Source organism: Theropithecus gelada, chromosome 19 (genome assembly GCF_003255815.1).
Source record: "Theropithecus gelada isolate Dixy chromosome 19, Tgel_1.0, whole genome shotgun sequence".
In the NCBI taxonomy this organism is placed as follows: Eukaryota; Metazoa; Chordata; class Mammalia; order Primates; family Cercopithecidae; genus Theropithecus; species Theropithecus gelada.
Window position 1 is genome coordinate 1,129,784 of NC_037687.1, and position 12,254 is coordinate 1,142,037.

The 12,254-nt window shown below is 56.4% G+C and overlaps 1 protein-coding gene and 1 pseudogene across 3 annotated transcripts in view; both read left to right on the top strand.

Annotated features, from left to right (window-relative positions):
- Positions 1-1,329, top strand: part of LOC112612792 — a 41,806-nt pseudogene extending 40,477 nt beyond the window's left edge.
- Positions 1,330-4,570: 3,241 nt separating this feature from the next.
- STK11 (serine/threonine kinase 11) overlaps positions 4,571-12,254 on the top strand; it is a 25,070-nt gene continuing 17,386 nt past the window's right edge. For 2 of the 3 annotated variants that reach the window (XM_025367500.1, XM_025367502.1), the window contains exon 1: positions 5,343-5,971. In XM_025367500.1, the coding sequence (XP_025223285.1) occupies positions 5,682-5,971 (290 nt within the window). In that variant the 5' untranslated portion in view covers positions 5,343-5,681. Of the gene's footprint in view, positions 5,972-12,254 lie in introns of all 3 variants that reach the window. The other variant, XM_025367501.1, reaches the window with a different exon arrangement.

Below are 12,254 nucleotides of genomic sequence, written 5' to 3' on the forward strand. Positions count from 1 at the left end.
TTTTTTTTTTTTTTTTTTTTTTGAGACAGAGTCTCGCTCTGTCGCCCAGGCTGGAGTGCTGTGGCCGCATCTCAGCTCACTGCAAGCTCCGCCTCCCGGGTTCCCGCCATTCTCCTGCCTCAGCCTCCTGAGTAGCTGGGACTACAGGCGCTGCCACCTCGCCCGGCTATTTTTTGTATTTCTTAGTAGAGACAGGGTTTCACCGTGTTAGCCAGGATGGTCTCGATCTCCTGACCTCGTGATCCGCCCATCTCGGCCTCCCAAAGTGCTGGGATTACAGGCTTGAATTTTTTTGTGTTTTTTAGTAGAGACGGGGTTTCACTGTGTTAGCCAGGATGGTCTCAATCTCCTGACCTCGTGATCCGCCCGTCTCGGCCTCCCAAAGTGCTGGGATTACAGGCTTGAGCCACCGCGCCCGGCCAACCCTGTCTCTATTAAAAACACAAAAATTATCCAGGCAAGGTGGTGTATGCCTGTAGTCCCAGCTACTCCAGGGGCTGAGACAGGAGAATTGCTCGAATCTGGGAAGCAGAGATTGCAGTGAGCCAAGATCATGCCACTGCGCTCCAGCCTGGGCGACAGAGCGAGACTCTGTCTCAAAAAAAAAAAAAAAAGAGATTCAGTGTCGGGTGAAGCGTCTCTGTCGGGTCTGGCTGCTCTGCAGGACTCTGAGGAAAAGCTCACACCAGGTGGACGCTGTTTTATCACCACGGGTAAAAGAGACCCCAACAAGCCGAGGGGTAAAACGCCTTCCTACGCCTTCTTCATGTAGACCTGCCAGGAAGAACACAGGAAGAAACACTCAGACTGTTCCGTCAATTTCGTGGAATTCTCCAAGAAGTGTCTGCAGAGGTGGAAGGACCACGTCTGCAAAGGAGAAGTTGAAGTTTGAAGATATGGCAAAAAGTGACAAAGCTCGTTACGACAGGGAGATGAAAAATGACGTTCCTCCAAAAGGTAGGAAAGGATAAGAAAGGAAAGAAATAGGATCACAATGCTCCTAAAAGGCCACCATCTGCCTTCTTCCTGTTTTGCTCTGAACATCGCCCAAAGATCATAAGTGGACACCCAGGCCTATTCGTCGGGGAAACTGCAAAGAAACTGGGTGAAATGTGGTCTGGGCAGTCGGCCAAAGATAAACAACCATGTGAACAGAAAGCAGCTAAGCTAGAGGAGAGATATGAAAAGGGTATTGCTGCATATCGTGCCAAGGGCAAAAGTGAAGCAGGAAAGAAGGGCTCAAAGAAGAAGAACAAACCAGAAGATGAGGAGGAGGAGGAGGAGGAGGAAGATGAAGATGAGGAGGAAGAGGTTGAAGATGAAGAATAAATGGCTACCCTGTAATGATTCCTGTGCAGTGTGCGTGTTTTGCTAAGAATGTGAATTCAAGTGTACTTCAGTATTAGCTTCAGTATAAAACTCTACAGGTTTTTGTATAGCTGATAAGATTCTCTTTAGAGAAAATACTTGAGACAGAGTTTCACTCTTGTTGCCCAGGCTAGAGTGCAATGGGGTGATCTCGGCTCATGGCAACCTCTGCCTCCCAGGTCCTGGTTCAAGCAGTTCTCCTGCCTCAGCCTCCCAAGTAGCTGGGATTACAGGCGTGTGCCACCACACCCGGCTAATTTTTGTGTTTTTAGTAGAGACGGGGTTTCACCATGTTGGCCAGGCTGGTCTCGAACTCCTGACCTTGTGATCTGCCCGCCTCGGCCTCCCAAAGTGCTGGGATTACAGGCATGAGCCACAGCACCCAGCCTGAGAAAATACTTTTTAAACACGCAGGTTGGCCGGTTGTGGTGGCTCATGCCTGTAATCCCAGCACTTTGGGAAGCCGAGGTGAGCAGATCAGCTGAGGTCGGGACTTTGAGACCAGCCTGACCATCACAGTGAAACCCTGTCTCTACTAAAAATACAAAAAAAAAAAAAAAAAAAAAGAGAGAGAGCCAGGCGTGGTGGTGGGTGCCTGTAATCCCAGCTACTTGGGAGGCTGAGGCAGGAAAATCACTAGAACCCTGGAGAAGGAGGTTGCAGTGAGCCGAGATCACGCTATTGCACCCTAGCCTGGGCAACAAGAACGAAACTCCGCCTCAAAAAAAAAAAAAAAAAAAAAAAAAAAAAGATGCAGGTTGTAGTTTTTCAATGGGCTACTACATGCAGTTAGAGTTTACAGCTTCTGATGTTGAGTGTCCCTGTGTGTGTGTGTGTGTGTGTGTGTGTGTGTGTGTGTGTGTGTATTATATATATATATATATATTTTTTTGAGACAGAGTCTCGCTCTTGTCCCCCAGGCTGGAGTGTGATGCCACAATCTCAGCTCACTGCAACCTCTGCCTCCCGGATTCAAACGATTCTCCTGCCTCAGCCTCCCAAGTAGCTGGGATTACAGGCGTGCGCCACCACGCCCGGCTAGCTTTGTATTTTTAGTAGAGATGGGGTTTCACCATGTTGGCCAGGCTGGTCTTGAAGTCTTGAGCTCAGCTGATCCACCCGCCTCGGCCCCCCAAAGCGCTGGGATTACAGGCGTGAGCCACCATGACCTGCCTAATGTCCCTAAATATTTAATGGGTTTTTTGTTTTTTTTTTTTTGAGAGGGAGTTTCGCGCTGTCGCCCAGGCTGGAGTGCAGTGGCCAGATCTCAGCTCACTGCAAGATCCGCCTCCCGGGTTTGTGCCATTCTCGTGCCTCAGCCTCCCAAGTCGCTGGGACTACAGGCGCCCGCCACCTCGCCCGGCTATTTTTTTTTTTTTTTTTTTTTTTTTGAGACGGAGTCTCGCTCTGTCGCCCAGGCTGGATTGCAGTGGCCGGATCTCGGCTCACTGCAAGCTCCGCCTCCCGGGTTCACGCCATTCTCCTGCCTCAGCCTCCGGAGTAGCTGGGACTACAGGTGCCCGCCACCACGCCCGGCTAGTTTTTTGTATCTTTTGGTAGAGACGGGGTTTCATCGTGTTAGCCAGGATGGTCTCGATCTCCTGACCTCGTGATCCGCCCGTCTCGGCCTCCCAAAGTGCTGGGATTACAGGCTCGAGCCACCGCACCCGGCCATTTAATGGGTTTTTAAAAATTTCTTGTGTATGGCAGCACACCAGACTTGTAGGAATTAGTATCAATAGTAAATTTTTTTGTTTTTTAGGATGCTGCATTTTAAAAAATTTTGTAATAAAATTATGTATATCAAAAAAAAAAAAAAAGAAATTCCGTGTGTAGTTTACACAGCACATGTCCATCCAGGCACTTCAGAGAATCACTAGGAGGGGTTCTTGGAGGAGGTGGCTTTTGAGCCGAGAATTCATCTTCAAGGCTTCTTTCTATAATGGTCACCAAGTATTTCCTGAGTCAGTTCCATGTGTCCTGCAATTCTCTGAAGGGGCGTGGGACCTACGGATGCCACAGTTATCCAGCATATCCCCAGATTCCAAGAAGTTTGAGTATGAGCCAGCTATCAGTCCAGAAAACAGATATCAAAATAAATTTGGGCTGGGGAGTGTTTACTCATCTTCTGTTTTCTGGGAGAGATCTTTTTTTTTTTTTTTTTTTTTTTTTTTGAGACGGAGTTTCCCTCTTGTTGCCCAGGCTGTAGTGCAATGGCATGATCTCAGCTCACCGCAACCTCCGCCTCCCAGGTTCAAGCGATTCTCCTGCCTCAGCCTCCTTAGTAGCTGGGATTACAGACGTGCATCTGTAATCTCTACTAAAAATACAAAAATTAGCCGGGCATGATGGCGCACGCCTGTAATCCCAGCTACTCGGGAAGCCGAGGCAGGAGAATCGCTTGAACCTAGGAGGCGGAGGTTGCAGCAAGATAATTTGTTCCAGCAAAACAACGTGGCGCTAGTGTAGGAAAAGGTGGAAAGCACGGGGCTAGCACAGGAGGGTTCAATATTTTCAACCTTATCAAGCCATATTTTGGCAACTCTTGTTTTTCACCAGAAGCCCCCGCTGGGCTCGTCCCAGCGCTGTCCTGGGGCTTCCCCCATGAGTTCCGACACGGTAGAGGCCGCCCTGAGCGTTTCTCTCTCCCCTGGCCCAAGAGAGCCTTAAAACAAGGATTTTTGACTGGAATTGGCCTCTTTGGGTTACTTTTTGACCCTTGACCTCCCCCCAAAGGGGGATCCGGGGGAGGGGCTCTGGCTGGGGTGGCCCCGCTCCTTTCAGGTCCGCGAGCCCAAGTTCTCGCCCACCAGGCTGAGCCCTCCCCGCGGCTGTTCAGCGAGGCCGTTGGCACCGGTGACCTACGACCCCCGTCCCCAGCCCCTCTGAGGTCGCAGCCGTGGCCTCCCCTCCCTATGCCTGCTTCCCGCCCCCTGCCCCTGACGGGCGTCTCCGCGGGCCAATGAGCGGGCCGTATCCACCCCTCGGGCGGGGCCAAGCGCGGACCAATCCCCGTTCGGGCGCCCGGCCGGGTCCAAACGCTCCAATCCTCAGCGGCGGTGGGGCGGGCAGGGGGGGCGGGGATTGCAGGTTCAGCCAACGGGTGGACACGTCGTCCTCGCGAGGAGGCGTGTCCTGCGGCCGGGCGTGCGGCGTCCGCGGCGGCGCAGGGAGGGGGAGGGAGGTAAACAAGATGGCGGCGGCGTGTCGGGCGCGGAAGGGGGAGGCGGCCCGGAGCGCCCGCGAGTGAGGCGCGGGGCGGCGAAGGGAGCGCGGGCGGCGGAACTTGCTGCCGCGGCCTTGGATGGGCTGGGCCCCCCTCGCCGCTCCGCCTCCTCCACACGCGCGGCGGCCGCGGCGAGGGGGACGCGCCGCCCGGGGCCCGGCACCTTCGGGAACCCCCCGCCCCGGAGCCTGCGGCCTGTGCCGCTTCGGCCGCCCGGGGCCCCGTGGAGCCCCCGCCGCCGCGCCGTCCCGCGGACCGGACGCTGAGGGCACTCGGGGTGGGGCGCGCGCTCGGGCAGACGTTTGCGGGGAGCGGGCGCCTGCTTGGCCCCGGCGACCACCGCGGGGGTCGCGGGTCGGCTCGGGGGGTGCCCAGTGCGGGCCCTCGCGGGCGCCGGGCAGCGACCAGCCCTGAGCGGAGCTGTTGGCCGCGGCGGGAGGCTGCCCGGACGCCCCCACCCCGCCGAACGCTCGCCCGGGCCGTCGGGAGTCGGCGCCCCCCGGGAGGTCCGCTCGGTAGTCCGCGGCGGAGCGTTTGCGGCTGGGACAGGCGGCGGGACCCGGGCGTCGCCGGAGACACCCCCAGCGAAGTTGGGCTCTCCAGGTGTGGGAGTCCAGGGGGGCAGCGACGTCGCGGACCCCGCCTGTGGGATGGGCGTCCCGGAGAAGACCGCGCTTGGCCGTGTTCACGCTTGTCCGTGGGCCTGAGGTCCCCGGAGGATGACCTAGCACTGAGAAGCCCCGGCCGGCCTACCCAGGGCCTCCGAGGAAAAAGTTGACCCCGACCGGGCCGTTCCCCAGTTCCGAGGCCCGGGTCCCACTGCAACTCGCGTCTGAGCCGCCGTCCCGGACGCCCGGTGCCCGCGGGTCTGCAGACCCTGCACCGGGCTCGGACTCGCAGCCGGGACTGACGTGTAGGACAATCGTTTCTGTTGGAAGAAGGGTTTTTCCCTTCCTTTTGGGGTTTTTGTTGCCTTTTTTTCTTTCTTTTTTCTTTGTAAAATTTTGGAGAAGGGAAGTCGGAACACAAGGACCGCTCACCCGCGGACTCAGGGCTGGCGGCGGGACTCCAGGACCCTGGGTCCAGCATGGAGGTGGTGGACCCGCAGCAGCTGGGCATGTTCACGGAGGGCGAGCTGATGTCGGTGGGCATGGACACGTTCATCCACCGCATCGACTCCACCGAGGTCATCTACCAGCCGCGCCGCAAGCGGGCCAAGCTCATCGGCAAGTACCTGATGGGGGACCTGCTGGGGGAAGGCTCTTACGGCAAGGTGAAGGAGGTGCTGGACTCGGAGACGCTGTGCAGGAGGGCCGTCAAGATCCTCAAGAAGAAGAAGTTACGAAGGATCCCCAACGGGGAGGCCAACGTGAAGAAGTAAGTACGGCTTGCTGGGGCCGGGGCCGGGGCCGGGCCGGGCAGGCCAGTCACTGTGCGGATGGTTCTGTCTTCCTTCCTTCTCTCCTCCCTCCCTCCCTTACTTCCTCTTAACACCCAGAGCTGGACCCGGCCGGCGCCTGTGTCCTCCGTGCCAGGGAGAGCTTGGTCGGAGGCCTGCGTTACGGACTTTCACTCAGGCAGAGCCAGTTGTCGTAGCGGGGCGTGTGTTTGCTTGGGCTCTTCTGCTTGGACGCCCTGGTAGCGAAACCCTCCTGAGAAGGGAGCGGCCCCCAATCCCCTAAGTCTAGCCCCGTGGCTCCCCCAGCTGTCCAAGGAGCAGAGGCGCCCAGTGGAATGAGCCTGTTTATTTGGGCGCCGAGAGTTTGTGTGCGGCCGCCAGCAGGCTTTCTGCGCAATGTGTGGCGGTTACCGGGGCCAGGAGAAAATGTGATTTGTTTATCCTGTCGGAGGGGAACCCTGGGCTGCCAAAAATAACTGCACCGGCTTATCAGCCAGCAGGAGGGAAACGTAGCCTTTCCTCATTTGCCAGGGATGTGACGCTGGAAGCATCCCTGGCCCCCAGCGCTGGCAGCCCTGCCCGAGGAGGACTGTGCCTCCCTCCCGAATTGCATCCGGAAGACCTTACTTTTCAAACTGACTTCTTCAGGCATGGGGCTGCCGCTGGGCATCCCGGACGCCTCTGCATCTGTGCGCGGAGAAGCTCCTACCGAGGGCAGCAGGGGCCGGCCTGAGCCTCTCCCAGCTGGTGGGGGGGGGTGTCCCTTCCTTATCGCAACCAGACAGGCTGCACCTGCCGTCGCCTGGCGGGCCCTGCCCCTCTCCCAGCCCTCTTAACTTTCATAACTTTGCCTCCTGTTTCCAAGAAAGGACCTTATCTACTGGGCTAGGCCTCGAGGGACTGGCAGGGACACCCTGCACAGGGCACCATGACCTTGGAAGGAGGTCCGGGGAGGGGCCCCTGCCCTGTCTGCTCTCACCTCTCTCCTGCTCAGGGGCCCTGGGGCTCACACACTTTTTTTTTTTTTTTTTTGAGACCAGAGTTTCGCTCTTGTTGCCCAGGTTGGAGTGCAGTGGTGCGATCTTGGCTCGCTGCAATCTCTGCCCCCTGGGTTCAAGTGATTCTCTTGCCTCAGCCTCCCGAGTAGCTGGGATTACAGGCGCTTGCCACTGCACCTGGCTAATTTTTGTATTTTTTTTTTTTTTTTAGTAGAGACAGGGTTTCACCATCTTGGCCAGGCTGGTCTTGCACTTCTGACTTTGTGATCCACCTGCCTCAGCCTTCCAAAGTGCTGGGATTAAAGGCGTGAGCCACCGCAACTAGCCAACACACTTCTTAATCAGCATGCGGGCTGTGACATGCAGAAACCAGGGACACAGGCTCTGAAGTTTGTACTCCGGAGCTGGAGCAGTCGGGGTTAAATGGGAGCGGCTGGGAGGGGCGTGTTTCCACCTGGCCTTTCTGATATCTCAGCACCCAGTCTGGACGCGGGTAGAAGGCCAGTGCCTGGAGTCGGTGGAGCAGTTGCCCATGCCTGGTCTCTGTGAGATGGGTTGGTCAGGGGCTGGGCAGAGCCTGTGCTGGGGGTAGCAGGTGCCCTCTAAAGGGGCCAGTGACAGCCACTCTCCTAGCAGTCAGAAACCCATCCTTAGGGGTTGGGCACAGTGGCTCACACCTGTAATCCCAGCACTTCGGGAGGCTGAGGTGGGCAGATCACCTGAGGTAGGAGTTTGAGACCAGCCTGGCCAACGTGGTGAAACCCCGTCTCTACTAAAAATACAAAAGTTAGCCGGGTGTGGTGGTGCATGCCTGTAATCCCAGCTACTCAGGAGGCTGAGCCAGAAGAATTGCTGGAACCTGGGAGGTGGAGCTTGCAGTGACCAGAGATCCCACCATTGCATTCCAGCCCAGGAGACAGAGCGAGAGTCTGTCTCAAAAAAAAAAAAAAAAAAAAAAAGTCTGGTTTGAGTTTTGACAAACGTATATGCGAGGTCAAAGGGAAGACAGATGCTGTGGGGAGGAAGCCTAACTGTGAGTGCGAGCCCCCTGCTTTCCTGAACAGTCAGTGCAGGAGGTCCCAGGAGCTCATGTGAGCACCTGAATGGTAGGGCGGAGCCTGAGGGTCTTGGTGGAGACAGGCCAGAGGGTTGCAGGAACCCAGTCTCGCCCAGTGCATGGGAGAACAGGAGGGAACACTGAGGCAGGGAGGCAGAGGAGTTGGCAGGACCTGGACTGGACTGTGCGGTGCAGCTCCCCACAACTTATGACCCCACCGGCCTTGAAGTGAGTGATGCACCCTCACTCCTGTTCAGCGTCCAATTTCATCCTGGCCCTGAGTGCAACGGCTTTGCCCTTGTGAGGCCCCCTGGGCTGAGGGGTGAGCCCTGTCCCTTCCTGGCCACCGTCTGCAGGGACCGTCTGCCATCAGGAGCCGCCCAGTTTGCAGCTGTGATTTAGGAGCCACTGCCACTCCTCCAGCCCCCTGGGTGCTGCCAGGGGGTCCCCCTACTCTGGGAGCTGGTGTGTCCTGACTGGAGGCTGCCACGTGCAGAGTGCCGTCAAGCAGAAGGGGTGTCCACTGCCCAGCCCTGAGGCCCAAGGCCTTGGCCAGCCTTGCTGCCAGCGCTGCAGGGAAAAAGCCTCCTTTGTGTGTGGGAAGCTTAATAAAGTCCGCTCAGATTGTGTCTCGCAGCGAGTGTCTGGAACCTTCCAGGCAAGCCTCAGGCGTCCGGTCCTCCAGGTGGTGTGGAAAGCGTGGGCAATCGCCAAGGGGGGTGGGTTGGGGCAGATGGAGCCAGCATGAGTCCTGTCCCTTCCCTTCCTTCCCAGAAAGGCAGCCCTGGACTCCGTGCCTTGTCCCCCTCTCACCGGTAAAAAGTGTAATCTTGTTAGAAACAGGAAAGTTCCAAAAAGCATCAATAAGTTAAAAAGAGGGCTGGGCATGGTGGCTCACGCCTGTACTCCCAGCACTTTGGGAGGCTGAGGAGGGCAGATCACAAGGTCAGCAGTTTGAGACCAGCCTGGCCAACATGGTGAAACCCAGTCTCTACTAAAAATACAAAAATTAGCTGGATGCGGTGGCTCACGCCTGTAATCCCAGCACTTTAGGAGGCCGAGGTAAGCGGATCATCTGAGGTCAGGAGGTCAAGACCAGCCTGGCCAACATGGCGAAACTCCATCTCTACTAAAATACAAAAATTAGCCAGGAGTGGTGGCGGGCGCCTGTAGTCCCAGCTACTTGGGAAGCTGAGGCAGAAGACTCGCTTGAACCCGGGAGCCGGAGATTGCTGTAAGCTGAGATCACGCCACTGCACTCCAGCCTGGGCAACAGAGTGAGAGTCTGTCTCAAAAAAAAAAAAAAAAAAAAATTGGCCAGGTGCGGTGGCTCACGCCTGTCATCCCAGAACTTTGGGAGGCCAAGGCGGGTGGATCTCCTGAGGTCAGGAGTTAGCCTGACCAACATGAAGAAACCCTGTCTCTACTAAAAATACAAAATTAGCTGAGCGTGGTGGCGCACGCCTGTAATCCCAGCTACTCAGGAGGCTGAGGCAGGAGAATCACTTGAACCCAGGAAGCAGAGGTTGTGGTGAGCCAAGATCATGTCATTGCACTGCAGCCTGGGCAACAAGAGTGAAATTCCATCTCAAAAAAAAAAAAAAAAAAAGCGCCGGGGCTGGGCATGGTGGCTTATGTCTGTAATCCCAGCAGTTTGGGAGGCCGAGGCAGGTAGATCACTAAGTCAGGAGTTTGAGACCAGCCTGGCCAACACGGTGAAACCCCGTCTCTACTAAAAATGCAAAAATCAGCCAGGTGTGGTGGCATGTGCCTGTACTCCTAGCTACTTCATCTGAGGTCAGGAGTTCAAGACCAGCCTGGCCAGAATGGCGAAACTCTGTCTCTACTAAAAATACAAAAATTAGCCAGGCGTGGTGGTGGGCGCCTGTAGTCCCAGCTACTCGGGAAGCTGAGGCAGGAGAATCGCTTCAACCTGGGAGGCAGAGGTTGTGGTGAGCCAAGATCGGGCCATTGCATTCCAGGCTGGGCGAGCCTGGGAGAGGAGCGAAACTCCGTCTCAAAAAAATAGTTAAAATAAAATAAATCAGTGCCGTAGGCTGTTTCTGGTAGGCAGTGGTTTCCTGGGGTGGAGCAGAGAAGGCCTGGAAGGGGTCGCCTGCTCCCAGCCTGGCTCACCGTGCTTCTCGGGGGACAGCAAGGCCAGCTGCTGCTGCAGAGCCCATGGCAGAGTTCTGCGGGGGCCCAGGCAGAAGGCCGCCATGCCTCCCTTCCCCTTTCCACCCCAGTGAGAGAGGGCTCGAAGGCAGGGAGTGTGCCCGCCTTGTGGAGCCTCCATAGAGGCACCCAGGGTTTCCGTGAGCGCATAACCTGGCTGCGTCCCCCGGCCCTCCCCTTTCCTGTCATTTCCACCTGTTGCAAAACACTGTGCTTTCGTGTCTTTTCTTTCCACCTGTTTGCAAATGTGAAAATCACCACTGCCGTTGCAAATGGGCCCAGATCGGGGCTGTGGCTTTCCCATCCGCACCGCCCTGGCTGTGTCCAGCCAGGAGGTGGGAGGTGGGCGGCACTGACTGTGCGTGGTTGGGGCGATGATTGGCAGATGCTTGGACCTATGGTAAAGAAGATTTTCGCAAGTTGAGCGTCAGTCCTGGACTTTGTAGATGTTTACATCCCAGGCATTCTTTATGGGGTTCCAGCATCTGTTCACGCTCCTGCGCCAGCCATGTGAGGCCTGGATGTCCTCGAGGCCTCTGTTTGTCCCCCTCTCTGGGCAGCGGGAGAGACAGCTCTGAGACCCAGTGGGAGCTCAGGGGCTGGGCAGCCGCAGAACAGCGTGGGTGATGGGTCCACTGGGGGTTCTGGGCTGGGCGCACAGTGGGCTTCTGGTGCCCAGCCAGCTGGGGCAGGCCTGGAATGTTGGTTCCTCGCCCAGGATCTGGGGTGCTGCGGTAGCTGTCAGGGAATCAGTGAGGCGGCCGGATGGCCCGTATGTCCCACTAACGCCACCGTGGTGCTCAGATTGGACTCAGTTTTCTTAACAGCTTTTTTTTTTTTTTTTTTTTTTTGGAGACAGGGTCTCACTGTATCACCCAGGCTGGAGTGCAGTGCCGTGATCACAGTTCCGGGCTCAGGTCATCCTCCTACCTCCAAGGTAGCTGGGACTACAGACGTGCGCCACCACACCCCTCTAGTCGTTTGTAGAGATGGGGTTTCGCCATGTTGTCCAGGCTGGTCTCAAACTCCTAGACTCAAGTTATCCGCCTGCCTGGGCCTCCCAAAGTGTTGAGATTACAGGCGTAAGCCACCACTGCACCCAGCCAAGGGTTTTATTGGTATGTAATTCACATATTATAAAGTTCACCTTTTTATTTTTATTATTTTTTTGAGACAGGGTCTCACTCTGTCGCCCAGGTTGTAGTGCAGTGCCGCGACCTCGGCTCACTGAAACCTCCACCTCCTGGGTTCAAGTGATTCTCCTGACTCAGCCTCCTGAGTAGCTGGGCTTACAGGCGCCTGCCACCACACCTGGCTAGTTGTTGTATTTTTAGTAGAGGAGAGGTTTCACCATGTTTGCCAGGCTGGTTTTGAACTCCTGACTTCAAGTAGTCCGCCTGCCTCGGCCTCTCAAAGTGCTGGGATTACAGGTGTGAGCCACTGCTTCGCCACGTTCAGCTTTTATTTATTTATGAGATGGAGTCTCTCTCTGTCCCCCAGGCTGGAGTGCTGTGGCACGATCTCAGCTCACTGCAAGTTCCGCCTCCTGAGTTCACGCCATTCTTCCACCTCAGCCTCCCGAGTAGCTGGGACTACAGGTTCCCACCACCACGCCCGGCTAATTTTGTTTTTGTATTTTTATTAGAGATGGGGTTTTACCATGTTAGTCGGTATGGTCTCAATATCCTGACCTTGTGATCTGCCCGCCTCAGCCTCCCAAAGTGCTGGGATTACAGGCATGAGCCACTGCACCTGGCCTACCTTTTTTTAAAAAAAATTTTATAGGCCGGGCGCGGTGGCTCAAGCCTGTAATCCCAGCACTTTGGGAGGCCGAGACGGGCGGATCACGAGGTCAGGAGATCGAGACCATCCTGGACGACACAGTGAAACCCCGTCTCTACTAAAAAAATACAGAAAACTAGCCGGGCAAGGTGGCGGGCGCCTGTAGTCCCAGCTACTCGGGAGGCTGAGGCAGGAGAATGGCGTGAACCCGGGAGGCGGAGCTTGCAGTGAGCTGAGATCCGGCCACTG